This window comes from Podarcis pityusensis (assembly GCF_964106645.2).
Source record: "Podarcis pityusensis genome assembly, chromosome: 8".
Lineage (NCBI taxonomy): Eukaryota > Metazoa > Chordata > Lepidosauria > Squamata > Lacertidae > Podarcis > Podarcis pityusensis.
Genome location: NC_138033.1, coordinates 71,864,050 through 71,887,944, shown reverse-complemented (window position 1 = coordinate 71,887,944; position 23,895 = coordinate 71,864,050). Strand labels below are relative to the sequence as shown.

Below are 23,895 nucleotides of genomic sequence, written 5' to 3'. Positions count from 1 at the left end.
GGAAAAGTTGACAGCTATGGATGTGGCCAATGCTGGCCTTACTCAAAGTAGACCCATTGCTGTTCAAGAACATGGCTAACTTAGGTCCATTCTTCTTCTATAAGTCTGCTCCAAGAAGGATTTAGTTGGATGCAAGCCAATGTTTCCCGTTTTGTCCCAATTCTGTGTCCAGGGGAGCTGTCTACCAGCTCCATCTGGTACGCAGGCTGAGACCCTACCTGCCCGAGTGTCTTGCCAGAGTGGTGCATGCTCTGGTTATCTCCTGCCTGGACTACTGCAACGCACTCTACATGGGGCTACCTTTGAAGATGACCTGGAAACTACAATTAATCCAGAATGCAGCAGCTAGACTGGTGACTGGGAGTGGCCGCCAAAACACTGGTCCTGAAAGACCTACATTGGCTCCCAGTATGTTTCTGAGCACAATTCAAAGTGTTGGTGCTGACCGTTAAAGGCCTAAACAGCCTCGGTCCTGTATACCTGAAGGAGCATCTCCACCCCCATTGTTCAGCCCGGACACTGAGGTCCAGCTCCAAGGGCCTTCTGGCAGTTTCCTCCCTGCGAGAAGTGAGGTTACAGGGAACCAGGCCAAGGGCCTTCTCGGTAGTGGCGCCCGCCCTGTGGAACTCCCCCCCCCATCAGATGTCAAAGAAATAAACAACTATCTGACATTTATAAGACATCTGAAGGCAGCCCTGTTTAGGGAAGTTTTTTAATGTTTGATGTTTTATCGTGTTTTTAATCATCTGTTGGGAGCTGCCCAGAGTGGCTGGGGAAACACAGCCAGATGGGCGGGGTATAAATAATAAATTACTACTACTACTACCAGGAAACCATGGTTAGCAAGTTCAGTACAAGCCAGGGCATTTGAAGGCTGAACTTTGCCCTGGCTCAATACCCTGGCTCATTCTGAAGCTCCTTACCTTCCTATTGCTTCTTACCTCAGTGGCCAGCTTCTTCATATAGGGGTCCAGTTCGTGAAGAAGGCTGTAGCCCTGCTGGAAAAAGGTGTACTGAGCCTGCATGAAGGACAGCATCTGGAGAAGAAAAGAAGAACATGTCTATGGGTCTACTCTGAGTGGATGCCACCTGTTGATCTAAGTGCATTTATTTGATTTAAAAACAACAACAACACGTATATACTGTTCGACTGCAATAAAACCTCCAAGCGCTTCACAAGAAAATATTAAAATTATAAGTAAAAACAAGTTAGAATGATTTAAACATTTATAGTAATCAAAATTAATAGTAAAAAAAAAAGATTTTTACACACCAACATTTTTAATATTCTGTTGGAAGCCGCCCAGAGTGGCTGGGGAGGCCCGGCCAGACGGGCAGAGTGTGACTAATAAATTATTATTATTATTATTATTATTATTATTATTATTATTATTATCATCATCATCATCATCATTATTATAGATATTACTTGTCAGTTTAGACTTGCCTAAACAAAAATGCTTTAAGCAGGCATCAAAAGGAGTGTAGCAGAGGCAACTGGCTAATGTCAAAATAATTAAGGGCTTGATCAAACTAAGCCTTATTCAGAGTTCAGCCCATTGAAATGAATGGGCCTAATTTAGACATGCCCATTAATTTCAATAGGTCTGCTCTGAGTAGGAACAATGATTGACACAACCGCAGATCTCCAGATCCTCAGCCTATCTTCCAATCCAGTAAAAAAAATAGGATTGTATCCAATGCTAGTCCTACTCAGAGTAGACCCACTGAAGTTAACATGCGTGACTAACTTAGGCCCATTACTCTGAGTAAGAGTGGGATGCGGCTGGTGTTGTGGGTTAAACCACAGAGCCTAGGACTTGCCGATCAGAAGGTTGGTGGTTCGAATCCCCGCGATGGGATGAGCTCCCATTGCTCGGTCCCTGCTCCTGCCAACCTAGCAGTTTGAAAGCACGTCAAAGTGCAAGTAGATAAATAGGTACCACTCCAGCGGAAAGGTAAACGGCGTTTCCGTGTGCTGCTCTGGTTCGCCAGAAGTGGCTTAGTCATGCTGGCCACATGACCTGGAAGCTGTCTGCGGGCAAACGCCAGCTCTCTCGGCCAGTAAAGCGAGATGAGCACCAAAAGAGAGTCATCCGCAACTGGACCTAAAGGTCAGGGGTACCTTTACCTTTTTACTCTGAGTAAAGCACAATTTTAACTTAATGGGCAGGAGAAAGTTGCCCACACAGCAACCTCCTTAGCAAACATGGCGTCCCTCTGCAAGGCATACTGGGAGCTGCAATTTACCCACAGTTTGGGTGAAGTCAGGGGCAGCAAGGAGAGCTCAGAACAGTTCTTACCGCATCGAGGATTTCAAATTTCTTCTTGGCTTGGAGGACATTGATCTATAAGCAAAAGAAGAAGGGGGGGGGGGGAGAGAGATAAGGTTTCTGGGTTGCCAACAGAGTAGCCAGCCTGCTCCCTGGGAGCCCTCCAAAAACACAAGCAAGAGCCAGTAGTGGTTAGAGGGCTGGACTAGGAGCTTGGAGAGCAGGGTTCAAATCCCAACTTGGCCATGAAGCTCACTGGGTGACACGGGGCAGGTCACAGTCTTTGCAGAAGTGCAAAACCAGAGTAGCTAGCCTAAACAATGGCACTCATCTTCTGAACACCAGAAACAAGAGGGAAAGTTGGCTCTCAAAAAGTTATAATGCTGGCAAACTGCAGCACCACGGAGCCACCTTGTGGAAAAATTGAGATACTACTTCTGGTTGCTCCTGGTAGCCAAAAATATATATATTTCCCAGTTTCACATCCTGTTGCTAAATGTGGATTTTTGAAAGCAAACGAAGAACGGCTTCGCAACGGTTGAGTTTGGCAAAAGGTTTTGTGTGCGGCCAATTTGTAGCAGGAAGGGACATTTCAGGGCCTATCTGAATAGCAAACCGAGCCAGAGAAGATTTGGAGCCTGTCAGGCCCAGAGGCGAAATGGCGGCCCTCCAGATCTCTCTATCTGGGCCTCCGAATTTTCCCCAAGCCACAACCCCTCACCACAGACCCCTGCCCTTGAGTGTTTTAGCCTGACTGGACCGTGTCCCTGAATTCCAATAATGCCTCCTGTTTGCAAAGATGATGGAGGATGTTTCTAGAAACTAGCCTACTGTACAAAGGTAATATTTACATTTACAGTCCTTGCTCCGCCCACTTTTGCCTCTAGCCCTGCCCAGCACTGGGACATGGCCCTTGGGAGATTGCCCAGAAGGAAACATGGCCCTCAGGCTGAAAAAATGATCTCCACTCCTGCCATTACGGTTACATATGGGATTATTAGGTTTGAACAGCACAAGCTACTTCCTCCATGTGACCTTTTTTAAAAAACAGCAACAGGATTAGATAATTCATGGTGGGTAGATCTATCAGAAGCCATCAACTGTGATAACAAAATGGAACCACCATGTTCAGTAGAAATATACCTCCGAAAACCAGAAGCCCTAGAGAAGCTAGAAGGAAAAACTGCCTTGTCGTTAGGAATGGGCAAATCTGTCAATTTAGGTTTCTCTCAATTTCCTAACTTCAATTCCCCACATTTTTACATCTGGTTGATTTCCTCGTGAAAATTCACAGCTGGGGAGGGCGAGATATAAATAATTTATTATTGTTGTTGTTGTTGTTGTTGTTCAACATCTTCTCTTCCTCATCTCTCCGCCCCCCGCCCTGTTTGCTCATCCCTGGTGATCAACAGGATATGACAGCGTTAGCTGTCCCAGGATGAGACAGAAGGTGTCAGCAGATGGTTTCACTATAAAAGGGTGGGAAGGGGGGGGGGAGCTAATGGAACAGCTTGGATCAATATTAGCTTTGACTCTAGTTTGCAGCACAACACAAAGCCATTACAAGCGACACGGGAGGAGAAATCGGTCCGGAAATCGCTTCTCGGGAGAGTAACGATTCCACAATTCCCGAGGGTGGGTTGGCAGGAAAAGGCTTGATGTTGAGCAGCAGTCCAGTCCTTGCAAATACATGTCAAGTCAAGATGCTACCTTATATCAGGTCAGAGGGTTTCCTCCAACACTATCCCTGCTCAGAGTAGAGGCATTTATTACGTTTACCTTTCCTAGGGACACGGGTGGCGCTGTGGGTTAAGCCACAGAGCCTAGGACTTGCCAATCAGAAGGTCGGCGGTTCGAATCCCCGCGACAGGGTGAGCTCCTGTTGCTCAGTCCCAGCTCCTGCCAACCTAGCAGTTCGAAAGCATGTCAAAGTGCAAGTAGATAAATAGGTACCGCTCCAGCAGGAAGGTAAATGGCATTTTCGTGCGCTGCTCTGGTTCGCCAGAAGCGGCTTAGTCATGCTGGCCACATGACCCGGAAGCTGTACACCGGCTCCCTCGGCCAATAAAGCGAGATGAGCGCCGCAACCCCAGAGTCGGTCACGACTGGACCTAATGGTCAGGGGTCCCTTTACCTTTACTAAGGAGCTCCAGGCAATGTACATTGACCCCCATTTATCCTCACAATAACCCTGTGAGGTAGGTTAAGCTGAGAGCGAGTGACTGGGCCAAGGTGAGCTTCAAGGTCTCCCAGGTCCTAATCCAACATTCTAACCACTACACCATACTGCCCTTGGCTAACTTAGATCCATTTATTTCAATGGGTCCATTCAGAATTGGATTATTATTATTCTTAAAAAATTACACACCGCTTAATTTATAAAAGAAACCTCAAAGCTGCTCACAAAACTATGAAACGCAACATTAAAAGTGTCTATAAAAGAGTTAACAGCAGGTATTTAGAAAAATATAATTGTATACAGTTGACAGGGGCCCTAGGGTCATCTAGTCCAACCCGCTAAAATGCATGAATCTTTCGCCCAACATGGGGCTCAAACCCATGACTCTAAGATGAAGAGTCTCATGCTCTACTGACTGAGCTATTCTTGGGAGAATTTCAGGGCTGTCTAGGGGAAGACCTCACCTGTAAGACGTAGTCGAGGGCTAAGTGTCGGAAGCATTTCCTGGTGATTGTCAAGGTGCCAGTGGCCTCTTCGACCTCATGGGGCTTGTGCCGCGGAGCTTGTGCGTTCTTGACCAAGGCAATCTCCATGTCTTCCCGTACCTTATCGAACTGTTTTTTGGTCTCCTTGAATTTCCGGACGTCACTGCAAGGTAATTTTACTCATTTACATATTTGCTTCCCGTTAAAAAAAGAAAGAATCTGTTCACTTACCAATCACTTCCCACTGAAGAAATAAAGTAAAAGCATCATGCAGCAAAAAGAATTCGAAAACAATGCTATATCTAAAAGCAAGGAAAACGTTAAGAAGAGCCTGGCTGCTGTATCAAGCCAAATGGCCCATCTAGTCCAGCACTCTGTTCTCACACTGGCCAACCAGATGCCCCAATGGGAAGCGCTGTCGTTTTCTTTCTTTCTTTTTTCCAATTTTTAAAACTCATTTTCCATATTTATAAACAGACAAGCAAATAAACGAACAAACATAAATCTTAAGTGTAGTAATTCCACTTTTGTTTACATTGTTGAGTGACTTCCTTGACTCCCCCTAACTGAGTTTCAATGCATATCATTGTAACAGTTTTCCAAAACTATTTTCACATAAAATTTACTTAGTCAATAAACATCTTTCTTTCTTTTCATTTTAACTTTAAACATATTATTCCATAAAATCACATATTTAAATCCTAGGCCAATCTGGTACTTGCAAGTATTTCTATTTAGATTATCTTAGCATATTTAGCTAAATAGCCTTTAAATTTCTTCCATTCCTCCTGGTACTCCTCCTCCTTCTGGTCACGGACTCTTCCGGTCAGGTCAGCTAGCTCCCAAAAGTCCAACATCTTCATCTGCCATTCCTCCACTGTTGGCACTTCTTGTGTTTTCCAATTTTTAGCCAGCAAGGGAAGCGCTGTCATTTTCTAGCTGCTTTACAGCGCCTGCTATTGATTTTATTTTCACTTTCCTAGTCCTCATGGAAACATACGGCTGGAGTAGACACCAAGCCTGCCCCCCAGATGTGCAAAGAGGATTGTGAAGGGGGCGGGGCGGCCTATTCCAGCTGCTCCAGCTGCTCTCCTAACATTATAGGGCAGCAATCATAGGGCCTGCATTGCTGGGGGTTGGACTAGATGATCCACAGGATCCCTTCCAACTCGACAGTTCTATGAGTTTATGGTCTTCAAACAGCCACACAGGCTGGCAGGCATGAGGGATGGGAACCAACATGAGAGATCAAGCATGGCTCCAAAAACTGGCTTTCAAATCCCCTCTTACTCATCCTTCTTGCCCCACCAAGCGGTTATGTCAGCCGGAATTTGAGCACCTCAGAAATTTTGGGGAAGGTGAAGGAGGCCTGAACTCCTTCAGCAGCAGGGAGGGTGCTAGGAGGTCCATGTTCCCCCCTTGTTCTCCCCCTCCCACCCACTTGATGAAGTCGCCTGCAGTGCCTGACAGGCTCCGCGTCTACGGCCTGTTCCCATAGAAACAGGCTCTTACTTAGCTGAAGGCCTCGGCTGCCTCACTGACCTATATTCTGTGGCTTACGATGTCGTCTCCGTACCTGCCTCTTTTTCTTTTATTTAAAGAGGATTAGGAGCTCAAAGGAGGTGTGTGCCTTCCACAACATTAGGAACACAGGATGTTGGCCTGCTCTGAATACACCCAGCTGAGGGCCGTCAACACTGACTGGGAGCGCTTCTCTTCCCAACCCTACCTGTTGAACCTGGGACCTTCTGCATAAGATGTCGGCAGGTCTTGCTCATGCACTTCCAAGGACATCTTTGCAATCATAAGGACTACAAACCTGCCCATTGAGGAACATAGGCAGCTGCGATACACAGCAATTGGGCCCATCTAGCTCAACAGCATCTACACTGACTGGCTGCAGCTGTCCAGGGTTTCACAAGGGGGAGATTCCCAGCCCTACCACGAGACGCCTGAGATTGAACCTAGGGCCTTCTGCATGCAGAGCAGATGCTCCACGGCTGAGCTGCACCCCTTCCCCTGCTGCAAGAGGCTTCCTTATACTATTGGTCCATGCTGTGGTTTAAACCACTGAACCTAGGACTTGCTGATCAGAAGGTCGGAGGTTCGAATCCCCGCGACGGGGTGAGCTTCCGTTGCTCGGTCCCTGCTCCTGCCAACCCAGCAGTTCGAAAGCACATCAAAGTGCAAGTAGATAAATAGGTACCACTCCGGCGGGAAGGTAAACAGTGTTTCCGTGTGCTGCTCTGGTTCGCCAGCAGCGGCTTAGTCATGCTGGCCATATGACCCGGAAGCTGTACGCCGGCTCCCTTGGCCAATAAAGCGAGATGAGCGCCGCAACCCCAGAGTCGGCCACGACTGGACCTAATGGTCAGGGGTCCCTTTACCTTTAGGTCAATAGTGTCTACACTGACTGGCAGAAGCTCTCCGGGGTTTCAGGCAGGAGTTCTTCCCAACCCTACCTGGAGAAGCAGGGTAATGAACCCAGGACCTTCTGCATGCAAAATCAGATGCTCTGCTACTAAGCCATTGCCATTCTCCTTTCCCACTGATGAAAATAAGAGTAATTATGTTGACAGTCAGTGTTTGAGCTTCCCTGCCATACACATTTCTCTTCCGTGCTTGCTATATTCAGCGGTACCTCGGTTTTCGAACGTAATCCGTTCCGGAAGACCATTCAAGTTCTGAAATGTTCCAAAACCGAAAATGCAATAGCCAACAGCTAGGCCTCAGGATCTTGCATTCAGCAGAAACTGTGTGGCATGTTCAACTTCCGAGGCATGTTCGAAAACCAAAGCATTTACTTCCAGGTTTACGGCATTCGAAAACAGAAATTCTTGTCAACGGAGACGTTCAAAAACCAAGGTACCACAGTATATGGTAAGGTGATCATACCACTTTACTTAAAAAAGCAAAAGGATATTTAAGATTGCATCCTGCTCAGAGTAAATCAATTGAAATGATTACCATATTTTTTGCTCTATAAGACTCACTTTTTCCCTCCTAAAAAGTAAGGGGAAATGTGTGTGCGTCTTATGGAGCGAATGCAGGCTGCGCAGCTATCACAGAAGCCATAAGAGCAAGAGGGATCACTGCTTTCACTGCACAGCGATCCCTCTTGCTGTTCTGGCTTCTGAGATTCAGAATATTTTTTTTCTTGTTTTCCTCCTCCAAAAACTAGGTGTGTCTTGTGGTCTGGTGCGTCTTATAAAGCAAAAAATACAGTAACTAGGTCTACTCATTTCAGGGGGTATACTCTGGAGCAAGAAGCAGTTGGATATAGGCCCCTCCCCACACTCACACATGCAAGTTCTGCAACCAAACATTGCAGAACAGAATACTCCTGTTCAGGATTCCAGACATCCCTTTCTTCCACCCACCTAGTTTTGCGATTCTCCTCTGCAGCCATCAGTTCGCCTTCTGTGACCAGGCAGCAGGATCAATGCTTGTTGTACTGGGGTACTTTGCTTTTAGTGGGGCTTCCCCCGCTCTCCTTAAGAGTTGCGTTCCTAAAGATTGATGTGCTTCTGTAATTCTTGGTGGAGCCCCCCCTCCTTCGCAGCCCATCCTTACAGCCATCCTAACAGATCTTCCAGTTCATCTCACCTGGTTATTATCAGTGGCATGTGCTGTGATCCACTATGACAAATTCGACCCTCCCCTCCTTCAAAATATACACACACAAAAGAAGCAGATACTCACTCTTTCACGAAATTGTGCAACTGTTGCCGGACAGACCTCTGAGCCTGGTCGAAAAGGATCTAAGGCAGAGGAAAGAGGAAGCAGGGAAGAGAAAGCAAGTAAGAATATGTGAAGAAAACTCACTTAATCGAAGATCTTAAATGTCACCAGTCAGCACGGGAGCAGAGGTGCTGCTGAAAGTTGTGTTCTTCTAGGGATTGCCCCAGAAACGCTTCCCAATAGGATAAAACTGTTGAATGGTCACTGTAAAATGTGAAGGTTCATTATTGTTTCACAAGTTGTGTATGTCTTTAAGGGCCAGGGCAAATAACGAGACCCAGTCTTGCAGCTGTGAAACATAGCAGGTGCTGCTAGGTTGTGTTAATTAAGCTGTGTCAGCATTTGGGCATAGTACCATATTTTTTTGCTCTATAAGACGCACCAGACCACAAGACGCACCTAGTTTTTGGAAGAGGAAAACAAGAAAAAAAATATTCTGAATCTCAGAAGCCAGAACAGCAAGAGGGGTCGCTGCACAGTGAAAGCAGCAATCCCTCTTGCTGTTCTGGCTTCTGGGATAGCTGCGCAGCCTGCATTCGCTCCATAAGACGCACACACATTTCCCCTTACTTTTTAGGAGGGAAAAAGTGAGTCTTATAGAGCAAAAAATACGGTATATAAGGAGCAGCACCTAGCTTTCCCATTACCCTGGGGGATGGGTTGGTGGTTGGGTCATGTTTGTTTTTGTTATCTTTAGTGTAAAAGGAGTTTTTGTTTTGTTATTAAAACCTTGTTAAAGTTATTTTTGAGTTCCTTGTTATTTGTGGTCTCCCCAGCAAGTTCTCTGCAGCGCTACTAAACTGCAAATAACCAACAAAAACCACCTCTAAGAACATAAAACGAGCCCTGCTGAATCAGGCCAAAGTCCTGCATCCCAGTCTCAGAGAGAGTAGAACTTGAGCACAACAGCACCGCTTCTCCTGGCTGCTGGATCAGGCCAAAGCCCACCTAGCCCAGAATCCTGGTCTCACAGTGGCCAACCAGATGCCTCCGAAAAGACTGTCAACAGTACCTGTGAGTCCAAAATCACTCTACCTCCTTGTGACCCCCAGAAACTGGTGTTCAGAAGCAGGCTGCCAGCTAGTGCGGTTTATTTTATTATTTTTTTAAAAGGAGGTGCTCGCATCTTGATAGAAGTGCCAGGGGTGCCGGCACAAAATGGCGACCAAGGACAGCCAAAGAAAAGAGGCAATGGTACTTCATGAGTGCCATCACACACAAAACTGCGAATTCAATTGAATTTCTCTCCCATTGCAAAGCAAAGCTTCATTTTAAGTGTGTGTGTTTTTAAGGCAATAAAACTGGTTCTCAAAGGGTGTGGTGTGTCACACTGGCATGGCAGGATGATTCAAAGATCATCAAAGAAACATTTAAACATTTCAGTATAGTGCAGTATAGTATCAATGTTGTTGTTGTTTTTAAATTTGCAATACCGAGGACAATTCTAGTTGTAGTTTGTCATTATATTTTGGGCATGATTCATGTTCTTATGTAGATGCATTGTTTTATACTTTTTGGATGCCCCATGATCATATTCTACTGTAGTTTTGTTCTATGCTATAAATCAAGCACTGCTAGGAGTTGCTTCATTTTGTTTTCCAATGTATTTCTTATCAATTAAAAATTCGGTGTGGCACGAGCAAATTTTCCCCCCGAAAGTGCAGCCCGGAGAAAAAAGTTTGAGAACCACTGCAATAAATAACACTTTTTAAACCATTGGTTTTTTTTAAAAAAAGAAACACCCCAAAACCTGTTGTGTTCTGCTCAGAAAAAGCAGCAAGGCTATAGGGCTGGACCACGGACAGCTCCCAGCGATCCACTTGCTCTGAAAGAGATTGGGAGCGGACAGAGGCCTTTTATACCTCCTCCAAGCTCCACCCCCTTGAGAGAATTTAAAGGGTCTTAAAGGGCCAGTCCTCTGGTCTGAAGATGGACACACAAACTCGCACCTGGTGCTCTCCTTGAGCCTCTGGACTAGTGATGTGTGATGGGAGACCAAGATGCCCCCTCATCCAATGAACGTCTGTGTCCCCAATTCCTCCCTCCCATTCGGGTCTTCTTGAGAGGCACTTCAGCTGCCAAATGTTCTGCACAGAACCCCTTCCCAAATATTTTGAACAAGGTCTGTCTATATTTGAATTCCTCGTTTCTACCAGTAGAGGGCACCATCTTCTCATGCTCCAACTTCTACTGGCACCATATAAAGAAGGCTGCCCCCTTTTGTCAGGCAAAATTGACAAAGCCATTTGCATAGAAACATCGAACCAATAAGCATTTAGCTAGAACTATATAATAAAACAGCCAAGACCAGTATCAAGGAGTTGGGGATGGGAACATATGAAGAGCCCGGTGGCTGGATCAGGCTGATGGCCTATCTAGTCCAGCATCCTGTTCTCCCATTGTTGAACCCGACGCCTGTGGGAATCTTGGAAGCAGGACCTGAGTGCAACAGCAAATGGCACACAGAGGACTGGATGGGATAGAGGGAAGGAGTATTTCAGCTGAATGAAACTCTAAGGGTGGTACTTAACTAAGTTTTTATTCAGAGTAGACCACTGAAATCGATGACCATGGGGCTGTTTAGAGCCATTGATTTCAATAGGTCTACACTGAGTAAAACCAAGTTAAACACACCCCTTGGACACAATGCTTTAAGAAAATCAGCTCTTTTCCCATAAGCTGCAATATTGAATTGACTACTGGCCAATATCTTGTGGAGAGGATTTGCAGAGGGCTCCTCCATTTATTTATTTAAAAAATCAAATTAAATTGATTGGATTTTTTAAAAAGAGCTCAGCTTACTATTTTTTATTTTTTAAAAAAGTTTGATTTCTAACTACACAGTCGTTTTTTGGGCTTCCGATCCATGCTTGGAAGGGTTCGTATGAAATAAAAAGTTTCCAGAAAGTCTGTCTCGCCTTCCCACCCATCTCTCAGCCCCAGAGAAGTCATCAAGATTCCAGGATGTGACTCACTCAAATGCTGGTCACTTTGGATGGAGATTTTCCTCCGGGATCAGGGGCTAATCCTTAAAGCTTCCTGGTTGCAAAGCTAGCCCAGCCACAGAGGCGAGCTAAGCAAGAGTCTGGGGTGCCAAAACTCCGGGGGTCATCTCTCAATGAAATGTGGGAAGGCAAAGAGATCCCCCCTCATCGTTTCCTTTCCTTTCCTGAATTCCATGGAGATTTCTGTGCATGCACCATTTGCCGCATCTTTTCATATACCTCCCCCCCCCCCCAATCTTAATACGCTTGTCGTATCAGCAGTCCTCCTCTTGTTGTTCAACCAACATGAAGGAGAGCAGGATGCATCTCAGTGGCAGAACATCTGCTTTGCATGCAGAAGGTCTCAGGGTCAATCCCTGGCTTCTCCAGGTAGGGTTGGAAATGTCCCCTGCCTGAAACCCTAGTGAACAGCTGCCAGTCAGAGTAGACAATACTGATCTAGATGAACTTTATAACACAGCTTTCTGTGTTCTTAAACAATGCACAGGAAGAACATTCGTGCCAACTCTGAAATACAGCCACATCAAGATCTGCCCACCCAGCGTTCCATCCATAAGCAGCTGTGCACTGGTGATTTGCTCTAAAATACAGGTGGATTTTCATTAATAATAATAATAATAATAATAATAATAATAATAATAATAATAAATGTGTTACTTATACCCCGCCCATCTGGCCAGGCCTCCCCAGCCACTCTGGGCAGCTCCCAACTGAATATTAAAAACACGATAAAACATCAAACATAAGAAACTTCCCTAAACAGGGCTGCCTTCAGATATCTTCTGAAAAGTCAGATAGTTGTTTATTTCCTTGACATCTGATGGGAGGGCGTTCCATAGGGCGGGTGCCACTACTAAGAAGGCCCTCTGCCTGGTTCCCTGTAACCTCACTTCTCGCAATGAGGGAACTGCCAGAAGGCCCTCGGCATGTACTAATGTGGAAACGAACTTTTGATTGGAAACATGAGAAATTGCCAGGTTCACCCATCACTTCCTACCAGGATCTCTGCCTTGCCGTTGGGAAAATCACGGACATTTTGCAGCAGGGCTTGCAAGGAAGGGAGTTGGCCAGCCAGGGAGGAGATAGCAGTTCCACTTTGCCGTTTAATGGCCCAGAGGAAAGATCCATGAGCTACTGCACTGATGCGATCCCTAATGCCATTGCATTGCTGCGTTACCCTAAGCGCAGCAGCCTGAAACAGGAAAGGGTATCGATCCGTAACTGGCAGAGACTTTAATAGCTAGGAGCAAGACCACTGACTGCTCTGGCTTTTTGCAGGGATGCTTCCCAAAGCCTCAGCACCTGTATTTCTCTCCTGGGTTTTGGACTTCCAAAAGGCCCAGTCTCATTTCTGAAGCAGGAGCAAGGTATGTATGTTTGGTGCCTTCCTGATGTTTTGGACCACAACTCCCATCAGCCCCAGGGAGCTGTAGTCTGAAACAGCTGGAGGTCAGTGAAGGCTTTTTCTTGGAGATGCTAGAGGAATTCATTCTTAGGAAGGAGCATGTAGAAGACCTCCTTACGCTGAGTCTATCTCTGAGGTACGACATTGCCTGCAAAGATAAAAGTAAGGCGCGAGTCCTCATGGTTGTACATAAAGGACTGGTTTCAATAAACAGATAGGAAACTTTGACTGGATAGCTCAGTTGGTTAGAGTGTGGTGCTGATAACGCCAAGGTTGCAGGTTCGATCACCATATGGGACAGCTGCATATTCCTGCATTGCAGAGGGTTGGACTAGATGATCCTACGGGTCCCTTCCAACTCTACGATTCTACGAAACTGCCTTAAACCAACTCAGACTACTGGTCTGTCTAGCTCAGCGTTGCCTACAGGGCGCTCCAGAGTCTCAGGCAGGAATATTTCCCACCCCTAACTGGCGATGCTGAGGATTGACCCTGGAACCTTCTGCATGCAAAACAAGTGCACTATGGCCCCTCTTCACAAATGCGCAAAATTACTTCTGGGACTAAGTGTGTGGCTCAGAAACTAGCCCATACATCCTAAGGATTGGAAGCTGGAAAAATGTACTCCCAGCAGAAGGAAAACAAGCCTTTGAAATAGAGTGTGACTTAAAGGTAAAGGTAAAGGGACCCCTGACCATTAGGTCCAGTCATGACCGACTCTGGGGTTGTGGCACTCATCTCGCTTTATTGGCCAAGGGAGCCAGCGTACAGCTTCCGGGTCATATGGCCAGCATGACTAAGCCGCTTCTGGCAAAACCAGAGCAGTGCACGGAAACGGCGTTTACCTTCCCGCCGGAGTGGTACCTATTTATCTACTTGCACTTTGACGTGCTTTTGAACTGCTAGGTTGGCAGGAGCAGGGACCGAGCAACGGGAGCTCACTCCGTCGCGGGGATTCGAACCGCCGACCTTCTGATCGGCAAGTCCTAGGCTCTGTGGTTTAACCCAAAGCGCCACCCGCGTCCCTCCCAGAGTGTGACTTATGCCACCCTTTTTTTTTTTTGCCAGGGTAGGCTGCCAGATTTGGGATCCAGCAGAAGTCACCCCGCCTTGCCCGGTTTCTGTCCCTGCCATTCCCACATAACGCCCATTTGGGGGCTACTTAGGCTGCCACAGAATACGGTGCTTCTCTGCGATGATAATGAAAGGCCAAACCCTCGTGTGACGCACACCCAGAGTGAGCACGACTCCCTCTGCCTTTACACAGGGAGCAGGGGATGAGCCAACGTGCTAAATCCTGCCCCCATGCGCACACAAGAGGGGGGGGACAGACACGAAGCACAGAAACAGAAAAACCACTAAAAATAACTTTCCTCCCCCTCCAGATTGCTCCAGGCTTCGCCGCCCGGCAGAAAAATGTTTGAGTCAATCTACAGACATTCCCCGGAGAAAGATCTCCGCGCATGAGAGCGCAGGACCCTGTGTGGAGCAGCATGCCCTTGGGAAAGGAGAGTTGCAAGCGGCGGCAGTTTTGTGGATTTCTCATTTGGTGTGGAAGGCAGAAGCAGGTGCTTTTGTGAAAAAGAGCTGCAGTTCCCAAAGTGAGCAGTACTCCCCACCGCCACAGGGGGCAGTATAATTACCTTTGGGGGGGAGCTGCTAAGAGGCAAGGGGGTGGCAGGGGGTACCCTAAGAGGCTTCAAAAAGCTGGTATCGCCGGACCAAGTTCATCAGCTTTGTCAAAATAATTATACTAAATCATTTCACTTGGATTCTGAACAAATGTGCAATGAATTGTTACAGTTTTGAATGTTATTGCCTTGTTATCTTCCTCAGTGGGTTGTGGAAAACCGCTCTTCTGAATAATGCTTTTTAAACCAGTGGTTCTCAAAGGGTGTGGAACGCCGCATTGATGTGGCAGGAGAGGATGGCAAGTGTGGCAGGAAGATTCAAGGGCAATCAAAGAAGCATTTAAACATTTCAGTATAGTATAAAGGTAAAGGGACCCCTGACCATTAGGTCCAGTCATGGCCGACTCTGGGGTTGCAGCGCTCATCTCGCTTTATTGGCTGAGGGAGCCGGCGTACAGCTTCCAGGTCATGTGGCCAGGCGAATCAGAGCAGCGCACAGAAACGCCGTTTACCTTCCTGCCGGAGTGGTACTTATTTATGTACTTGCACTTTGACGTGCTTTCGAACAGCTAGGTGTGCAGGAGCAGGGACCGAGCAACGGGAGCTCACCCCGTTGTGAGGATTCGAACCGCCGACCTTCTGATTGGCAAGCCCTAGGCTCTGTGGTTTATACCACAGCGCCACCCGCATCCCTTATAGTATAGTACAGTATAAAAAAAAGTTTTCATTTGCAGAATATGCAAGAGGTTTATTTATAACTATCTTTTGGTTCATGTTCTTATGTAGCTGTATTACATTATAAAGTAGTTGTGCTCTAATATAACATAGAGCATATATATCAAGCACTGGTAGTTGTTTCTTTTTGCTTTCCAATGTATTCCTTAGCAATAAAGAATTCGGTTTGGTGTGCACAAATTTCTATACTGAAGGTGTGGCCCAGAGAAAAATGTTTGAGAACGTTCAGCAAAGGCTGAAACCTGCGTTGCAGGTTTGGGAGCACTCAGGGGAGGGTACATAAAATGTTGCACACTGGTCCATCTAACCTTTTTCAAGAGAGCCTCTGGAGAGCCTAGGAGAGGCTCGCCCGGCACCCAACCTGCCAGCCTTGCAGCAAAAAGCTTTTCAGGCTCCAGCAACAGGGAGCCTTCGGCCTGGTGACCAGAGGCAGAGATGGGTGCGGCCACAGATGCAGATCTCACCTTTGTCCAGCAGGCTAATTTCTAAACACAGCCCTCTCTGTCCTCCCATCCAGGCAAGCAGGAAGAGGCACAATCAGAACTAAAGGATGCTTTCCAGCTAACCACAAAAACCCCCAAAGGAGAGTTCAGAGCAGGGCTGGGGAGGGGTGTGGCCTGAGGAGAGGGGGCGTGGCCTGGGAAGTGTCCTTAGGCTCAGGCAGAGAGGTCCAGAATGCCTCATTTGATTCCCCCAGGCCTGCTGTTGTTCCCCATCCCTGTCATACGCTAACAACTGGTGCTGAACTGAAAAATACACACACACCCCACCGTGTTTCCCTCCCAACCATCAGTAATGGGAAAATAAATTGCATTTGGAAATTATCTGCTGAAAATCTGGGGGAGGACAGATTTCGGCACAGTGCTACCAACAACTTTTCAAAAAATAATAGAAATTATCCCCCGCAAATGCCAATCCAACGCCCTGCGAGTATTTTAAGCTTGCTGCTCAGCAGGAGATGCACAAACTTGAAAGCTGAACGAACTGAAGGGTGTTTGGGCTGTGTGTGTGTGTGCGTGTGTATGACCTAGATTTTTTCCCTACACCGTCTCTTGTCTCTCTCCATTAAGGGAGGGCATCTAGTTTTAGAATCACAGCTAACTGCGCCCAGATGTGGTGCATTTGAAAGGATATAGAGGCTGCTGAGAAGATCTACAACAGGGGTGGGAAACCTTTTCCAGCCCAGGGGCCGCACTCCCTCCTGGGCAGCCTTCCAAGGGCCGCATGCCAGTGGTGGGCGGGGCCGGGGGCTAAAGTGGGTGGAGTAACCAATGTACATCTCACCACCACCCTCCTAGTCAGGCTAGAGGCATAAGACACATTCCAACCATGCAAGAAATATTGTGGTCTAAAACAGGACAGGTGAGGGGTGTGGCCTGAGGAGAGGGGGTGTGGCCTGGGGATAATTGGGAGGGCCAGGTAGAGACACATGGAGGGCCACATTAGGCCCCCAGGCCTGAGGTTCTCCCTGCCCCCAACCTATAAGGACCTTTCCTTAGATATGTTTTTAACAATGGATGGACCCCTTCTCAATGCCTGGCTTTACTCGGTGCCATCTCTGCACCTAATGGTCAGTGTGGTAAAGTGGTTAGAGCATTTGACTACAACACGGGAGACTCTGGTTCAAACCCTGACTCAGCCACTGACTTTGGGCCAGTCAGCTTAACCTACCTCACAGGGCTGTTGTGAGGATAAAATAAGCAACTGAGGACCATGTATATGTTGCCTTGAACTCCTCGCAGGAAAGGGAGGATCTAAAAGCAGCAAGCAAATGAATGAAATCTTATCAGCGCAATCTAGACCTGCACTTCCTGTTTTAATTGCTGTGTTGTTTTACTGTTCTTGCCTATTGCATATTCTAATAACTAATGCTTATATTTTAATTGCCTGTGCAACTGGATAGAATCCTGTTTTGGGCAGCAAGTGGCATATTAAATAATTAAGAATAAAAACTAATTAATATTTACTGAGGCCAAGTCCATACCACTACAGTGGTACCTCGGGTTACATACGCTTCAGGTTACATACGCTTCAGGTTACAGACTCCACTAACCCAGAAATAGTGCCTCGGGTTAAGAACTTTGCTTCAGGATGAGAACAGAAATCGCATGGGAGGCCCCATTAGCTAAAGTGGTACCTCAGGTTAAGAACACTTTCAGGTTAAGAACGAAGCTCCGGAACGAATTAAGTTCTTAACCACTGTACTAAAATGAATGTCAATAGACCTATGGAAAAACTGAGGTTGAGATTGCATGGCCCTCTTCCTTCACCCCAGGAGTGTCATTGAGAAGGAAACCATTTTATGCCTTCCCCTTCTGGACGCAGATTTTACAGCCCTGAGGATTAGACGCCCCTGCCAGACTTTCTCCCGGTGACTGATTTCCCCCCCAAAAAAATTTCGAAACATGGAGCGGAAACACAGCCTGCACCATCCCTGACCTGCCGCGGCTGGACGGGGGAGAAAACCTTTCCTTATTTCAAAGCCCCCTCGCCCCACTCCAAAAGAGCGGCAGCCATCCTGTGCCGTCCACTCCCTCTGTCTGGAGTTACTCTGCAGACACAGTTCCTGGCTTGCTGAAGAGCTAACTCAGCAGCTTATGTGGAACGCCCTGGCTAGAGGGACGGGTGAACTCAGATCACAGCAACGGCAGTCAGGAAGGACTATATAAATGCTATTATTAATGAGCATCGAATGAGAGCAGTATTTGAGGCAGGGGTGGGGGGGATCTCAAAGCTGGTGGGGGGTTCAAATGCAGCCCTCCAGACCTCTCCAGCTGGCCCTGGGGACCCTCCCCAGGCCACACCCCTCCTTCCTAAGCCATGCCCTTCTGCTTAGCACCCTTCCTCAAGTGTTTTTGCCTGGGATAGAACAAAACAGGTGCTCCAGCCCTGAGCTGTGACCCTTTCCCTTAAATTTTAAGGAAGCTGTCTCACACTGAGTTGGTCCAATGTGCTCAGTATTGGCCACACTGGCTGGCAGCAGCTGTCCAGCCCTACCTGGACCTCCTCCATGCAAAATGGATGCTCTACCACTGAGCTACAGCCACTCCCCTTAAGACAGGGACATAGAAAGCTACCTTATACCAAGTCAGACCGTTGGTCCACCTACCCCAGTATTGTCTACACTGGCTGGCAGCTGTTCTCCAGGGTTTTGGACAGAGAGTCTCTCCCAACCTTACCTGGAGATGCTGGGGATTGAACCTGGGACCTTTGGCATGCAAAGCAGGTGCTCTGTCACTGAGCTATGGGCCTTCCCTTGAGAAGCAACTCCTCCAGCACACATCTGCACTGCCTACAATCCTGAGCTGGACACCCCTGCCCCAAGACCAAAGGTCCCCACACTAGCAGTCTGGGTTCCTGTCCAGCTCTCAAGTGCCACCACCCCACCTCCTCCATAGTCACAGGAACAGAAGAGACCATGAGCCAGGCAAGAACACCAGAGCTGCCCCACCCAAGTGCCCTGATAGTTGTTGTTGCACCCCAAGTCCTGCTTGGGGGCTTCCCAGAAGGATCTTGTTGGCCGCTGTTGGAATATGATATGGTGCTAAAAGGGCCTTTGACCCGATCCAGCAGAGTTCATCTGATGTCCTTAAGAGACGGTGCTCCTTGGAACTTCCTGGACACTGGAGAGTCTGTGCTGTCCACTCTCGGAGGCAGGACAGTGGGAGAGATCAGCCTTGATCTCAATCAGCAAGGCAGCTCACTTGCGACCTTCAGGTCTGTTAACGGCACTGCGTGTGCAAGGCTTTTATAATGTTTACGACACATCACTTAATGCAGCCACAGCCGCACCGCACCAAGGAACTCGTGGCAGGATGAGACTTACCATGTGGTAGTTGACCATTTCCTGCAGGCTGTCTCCAAACTTGTTCAGGCATTCCTGCAGAAGGAAGAGAGGCATGGAAGAGAGTGAGAGAAGAACAGAGGCCTGAAAGGGAGAGTGGGGGGTGGACATAGATGTAAACACCCCCCCCTAATTTAGCTCCAGTCTCATCAAGCACCACTGTGGCGATCACACAGGGTCCCCGGACATTTAACGGTCTATTGATCCCTGTGCCACCACTGTGCTCGCTTCCCTGCTGCCACCAACCTGTTACTCTCTGGTAAAACACTGAGTCCAGACAGTTGTTAAAAGTGAACCAACCCCCCCCCCCCAAGTTTATTTTACAAAGATTAACAAGTTTATGGTTTCTCAGATAATATTCTTGTCAGTATCTTAACTTTAGTTTCTTTACTGACCTATACCTTCCTAATACCTTCTGACTGATTATCTCAACGGTTTGACTGACTCCTGTTAACAAATTCCCTCACTCTCTCATACCAGACTAGCCCAACTCACAGACTTATCTTCTCTGTCTCTTCTAACTCCAGACTGTCTTCTTAACCACCCTAACTCTAACTCCTCCAAAAAAAACCCCTCTGTGCTTAGAACCTTATACAGTGGTACCTCAGGTTACATACACTTCAGGTTACATACGCTTCAGGTTACAGACTCCACTAACCCAGAAATAGTGCTTCAGGTTAAGAACTTTGCTTCAGGTTGAGAACAGAAATTGTGCTCCTGTGGCGCGGTGGCAGCGGGAGGCCCCATTAGCTAAAGTGGTGCTTCAGGTTAAGAACAGTTTCAGGTTAAAAACGGACCTCCGGAACGAACTAAGTACTTAACCCGAGGTACCACTGTTTTTTGTTTTTTTTAAAGAATATTTATTCCAATTTTAAAGTTACAAAAAAATATAGAAAAGAAAAAACACAAACCACATACATCTTACAAAAAACAGACAATAAAAAAGAAATAAAAAAGACAAAAAATCACAGTAGAAAATAACAGAAATCAAATTAGACCATTACAACCATTTTCCCATTTACTTGTTTCCATGACTTCCTCTCACCTCCCTGCTTTGTATTCTAGTTTAAATCGTATCTCCAGCAAATCCTTCTAACCTTCTTTTCTTTTACTTATTTTAACATTCGAAAGTACTTAATTCTCCTCTATCCTCATTTTACACTTCATGTTTACTTATTCCATTATACCCTGTCTGCCAATACGGTCTAATATTCTTCTCCAACCTTTTTCTAACATTCTTTTATATTACAGTGTTTCTGAAGATATGTTTTAAATTTTTTCCAGTCTTCTTCCATCAACCCTTCTTCCTGATCTCGAATTCTGCCGGTCATCTCAGCCAGTTCCATATAGTCCATCACTTTCCTCTGCCATTCTTCTCGGGTAGGCAATTCTTGTGTCTTCCAGTATTTCCCAATGAGTATTCTTGCCGCTGCTGTCGCATACATAAAAAAATTCCTGTCTTCCCTTCTCACCAATTGGCCGACCATGCCCAAGAGGAAAGCCTCTGGTTTCTTCACAAAAGTGTATTTCAATACCTTTTTTAATTCATTATATATCATTTCCCAGAAGGCCTTGATCTTTGGGCACGTCCACCAAAGGTGAAAAAAGGTTCCTTCATTTTCTTTGCATTTCCAACATTTATTATCGGGCAAATGATAGATTTTGGCTAGCTTGACTGGGGTTAAATACCACCTATAGATCATTTTCATTATATTTTCTCTTAATACATTGCAAGCCATAAACTTCATACCTGTGGTCCATAACCGTTCCCAGTCAGCAAACATAATATTGTGTCCAACATCTTGTGCCCATTTAATCATAGCAGACTTAACCATTTCATCCTGTGTATTCCATTTCAACAGCAGATTATACATTCTTGACAGATTTTTAGTTTTAGGTTCTAACAATTCCGTTTCCAGTTTAGATTTTTCCTCCTGGAAACCAATCTTTTTATCTAGGTTAAAAACCTCCCTTATTTGGTAATAGTGAAGCCAATCTCGAACTTTAGTTTTTAATTTGTCAAAACTCTGCAATTTTAGTTTGTCTCCAACTTGTTCTAGAATTTCACAATATTTTGGCCAGTTTGTCTCCATATTTGTTTTTTTCAATGCCTTTGCCTCCATTGGTGACAGCCACCTTGGTGTTTTACTTTCCAACAAATCCTTATATCCGAGGTACCACTGTAGATGTAAACAACACCTCCCCCCCCCCTTAATTTAGCTCCAGTCTCAACAAGCACCACTCTCCTCATCCCTCTGCCCACGTGCTCATCCTTCACTTCCTGGGTCACCTGCGGTCAGCCTCACCCACCTATCAAACTTGGGCAATTGTGGGGAGTGGGGGTGGATAGAGGAGAAAAGGGTTGGCTCTGCAGGCCAGACCCACTTCCTAGATTACAAGACGAAGACCCTCATATCTACATTGTCTTGAGCTCTTTGGGAGACTGGCTGTACGTGATGGTGAACCCCCGTTTGCTGTGGTGAGATTTCTACAAGTGCTCTGTGCACAGGGCAAAGAGTACCCCACTTTTCAAAGAACATGGTGCTTGCCTGAGAAAAATGAACAGGCAAATCCATCCTGATGTTCTCAGAGGTGCAGCTCAGAACCAGTGATGCGGAAGTCTGTGCATTTCACTTTCTCATTCTTCCAGTCAAGTTCAGTTCCCAACACTGCCACATCAGTGTGGGATATACACATCAGCATTGCAGTGCATATTTCTCCAAATATACACACATTTGTGTGCAATTTTGACTATAAAACACAATTTTGCAAAACCATTTTGCCCAATAACGTTCAATGTTTACATCTCTCTCTCTCTCTTTTTCTCTCTCTCTCTCTCACACACACATATATATATGTATGTACAATTTACTCCAATTATATGCGTTATTGTACACAATGCTTGCCTGGGGCTATTTTGCCTAATCTACACACATTTGCAAACCATGTTTCTCCTAATATTTACATTTTCCCTAATACAATGTATATGTAATGTGATTTTTGCTCATATGCATTTCTATGCACACTTTACCCCAGTTACATGCATTTCTTGTATGCATGACTTGGCCAGAGCACTGAATTGCAAAAATTGAAAAAGTGCGGATTTTGAAGGATGGCTGTCTTTCAGGTCTCATATTGTTTTGGCCAGCGCAAATCAGGTAGGTCCGCCTTTAAATGTAATAGGAATTGAAATTCTACCCACCCCCACCCCAATTCGTGTTATGAACTCAAGAGGCTTCTCCCTGTCCTTCTGATCCCCATCCCAAAGGTACTGCCTCGGCTCCTGTTCAGTTCCCTCTGCAACGACTTATCCTCCCTCTTCCCAAATAGCGGATGTTCGCTGACCTACTTCAGATGCATCATCTCTGCTTTCTGGCTTTTCAGAAAGAGATGCGATTCCTTGAGGCATCCAACTCCTCAGATATTTTTAGCCTGGTGTGTGTGTGAGAGAGTGTGTGTGTTGCTTAAGCTTGAGTTACCAGATCCAAACAGCTTTATGCATTTACCCTTTTTGCAAAAATACAGAAAATGGTGGGTTTGCGCCTGCAATTGCAGGAAGGATAATTTTGCACGTGTCTGATTTGGTGCTTTAATTTGCAAAAAGGAAAAACGAAAGAAACACAAACCCACAGTGTTCCTCTGGAAACGCTGAAATTCTCAGCTCTCAAATACTCAAGACTGACCTTGCTCAGAAATTGTTGTCACTGCCGCATTGTTGTGCAAATGTCACATGTATCTAATTCTCAACCCCTCCTCCAGGAACACTAATTCAACGGCTGAATCTGCTTCCCTGCATTAGATTTTATGAATAGATAGGAAGCTGCCTTATCCAGAATCAGAACATGGGCACTTCTAACTCAGTAATGACCACACTGATCAGCAGTGGCTCTCCAGGGTTGCAGGCAGGCGACATTCGAAGCAGTACCAAATGTGGGTGGACTGTGGCTTGCTGTGGATGATAGAGGTTGTAGCCTAACAATGTATGAGGAACCAAAGTTGATGAACACTGGCAGGCAATGACTCTCTGGCGGTTCAGACAGAGATTTCTCCCTGTCCTACCTGGAAATACCAGAGACTGAATCACGTTCAGTCTACCACCAGGTGCTCTGCATCCTATTCGTCACATTAGCACAGTGGTTCCTAAACCATTGCCCGCTTGGTTCCATAACCTCATCCCCAGTGCCCCCTACCCTACCCTAAAGGTAAAGGTAAAGGGACCCCTGATCATTAGGTCCAGTCGTGGCCAACTCTGGAGTTGCCGCGCTCATCTCGCTTTACTGGCCGAGGGAGCCGGCATACAGCTTCTGGGTCATGTGGCCAGCATGACTAAGCCGCTTCTGGCGAAACGCCATTTACCTTCCCGCTGGAGCAGTACCTATTTATCTACTTGCACTTTGACGTGCTTTCGAACTGCTAGGTTGGCAGGAGCTGGGACCGAGCAACAGGAGCTCACCCCGTCACGGGGATTCGAACCGCCGACCTTCTGATCGGCAAGCCCTAGGCTCTGTGGTTTAACCCACAGTGCCACCCGCATCCCTTACCCTACCCTACCATGCCCTATAAAAAGTATTATCAAGAACAGCAGTTTGCACAACCC

At 46.5% G+C, this 23,895-nt stretch overlaps 1 protein-coding gene across 7 annotated transcripts in view; it reads right to left on the bottom strand.

Annotated features, from left to right (window-relative positions):
- ACAP3 (ArfGAP with coiled-coil, ankyrin repeat and PH domains 3) overlaps positions 1–23,895 on the bottom strand; it is a 150,584-nt gene that overhangs the window by 64,638 nt on the left and 62,051 nt on the right. For all 7 annotated transcript variants that reach the window (XM_081016072.1, XM_081016075.1, XM_081016071.1 and 4 more), the window contains exons 4-8: positions 19,281–19,334; positions 8,640–8,698; positions 4,917–5,100; positions 2,304–2,348; positions 942–1,037 (exon numbers count right to left, since the gene is read on the bottom strand). In XM_081016072.1, the coding sequence (XP_080872198.1) occupies positions 942–1,037; positions 2,304–2,348; positions 4,917–5,100; positions 8,640–8,698; positions 19,281–19,334 (438 nt within the window). The remainder of the gene's footprint in view (positions 1–941; positions 1,038–2,303; positions 2,349–4,916; positions 5,101–8,639; positions 8,699–19,280; positions 19,335–23,895) is intronic.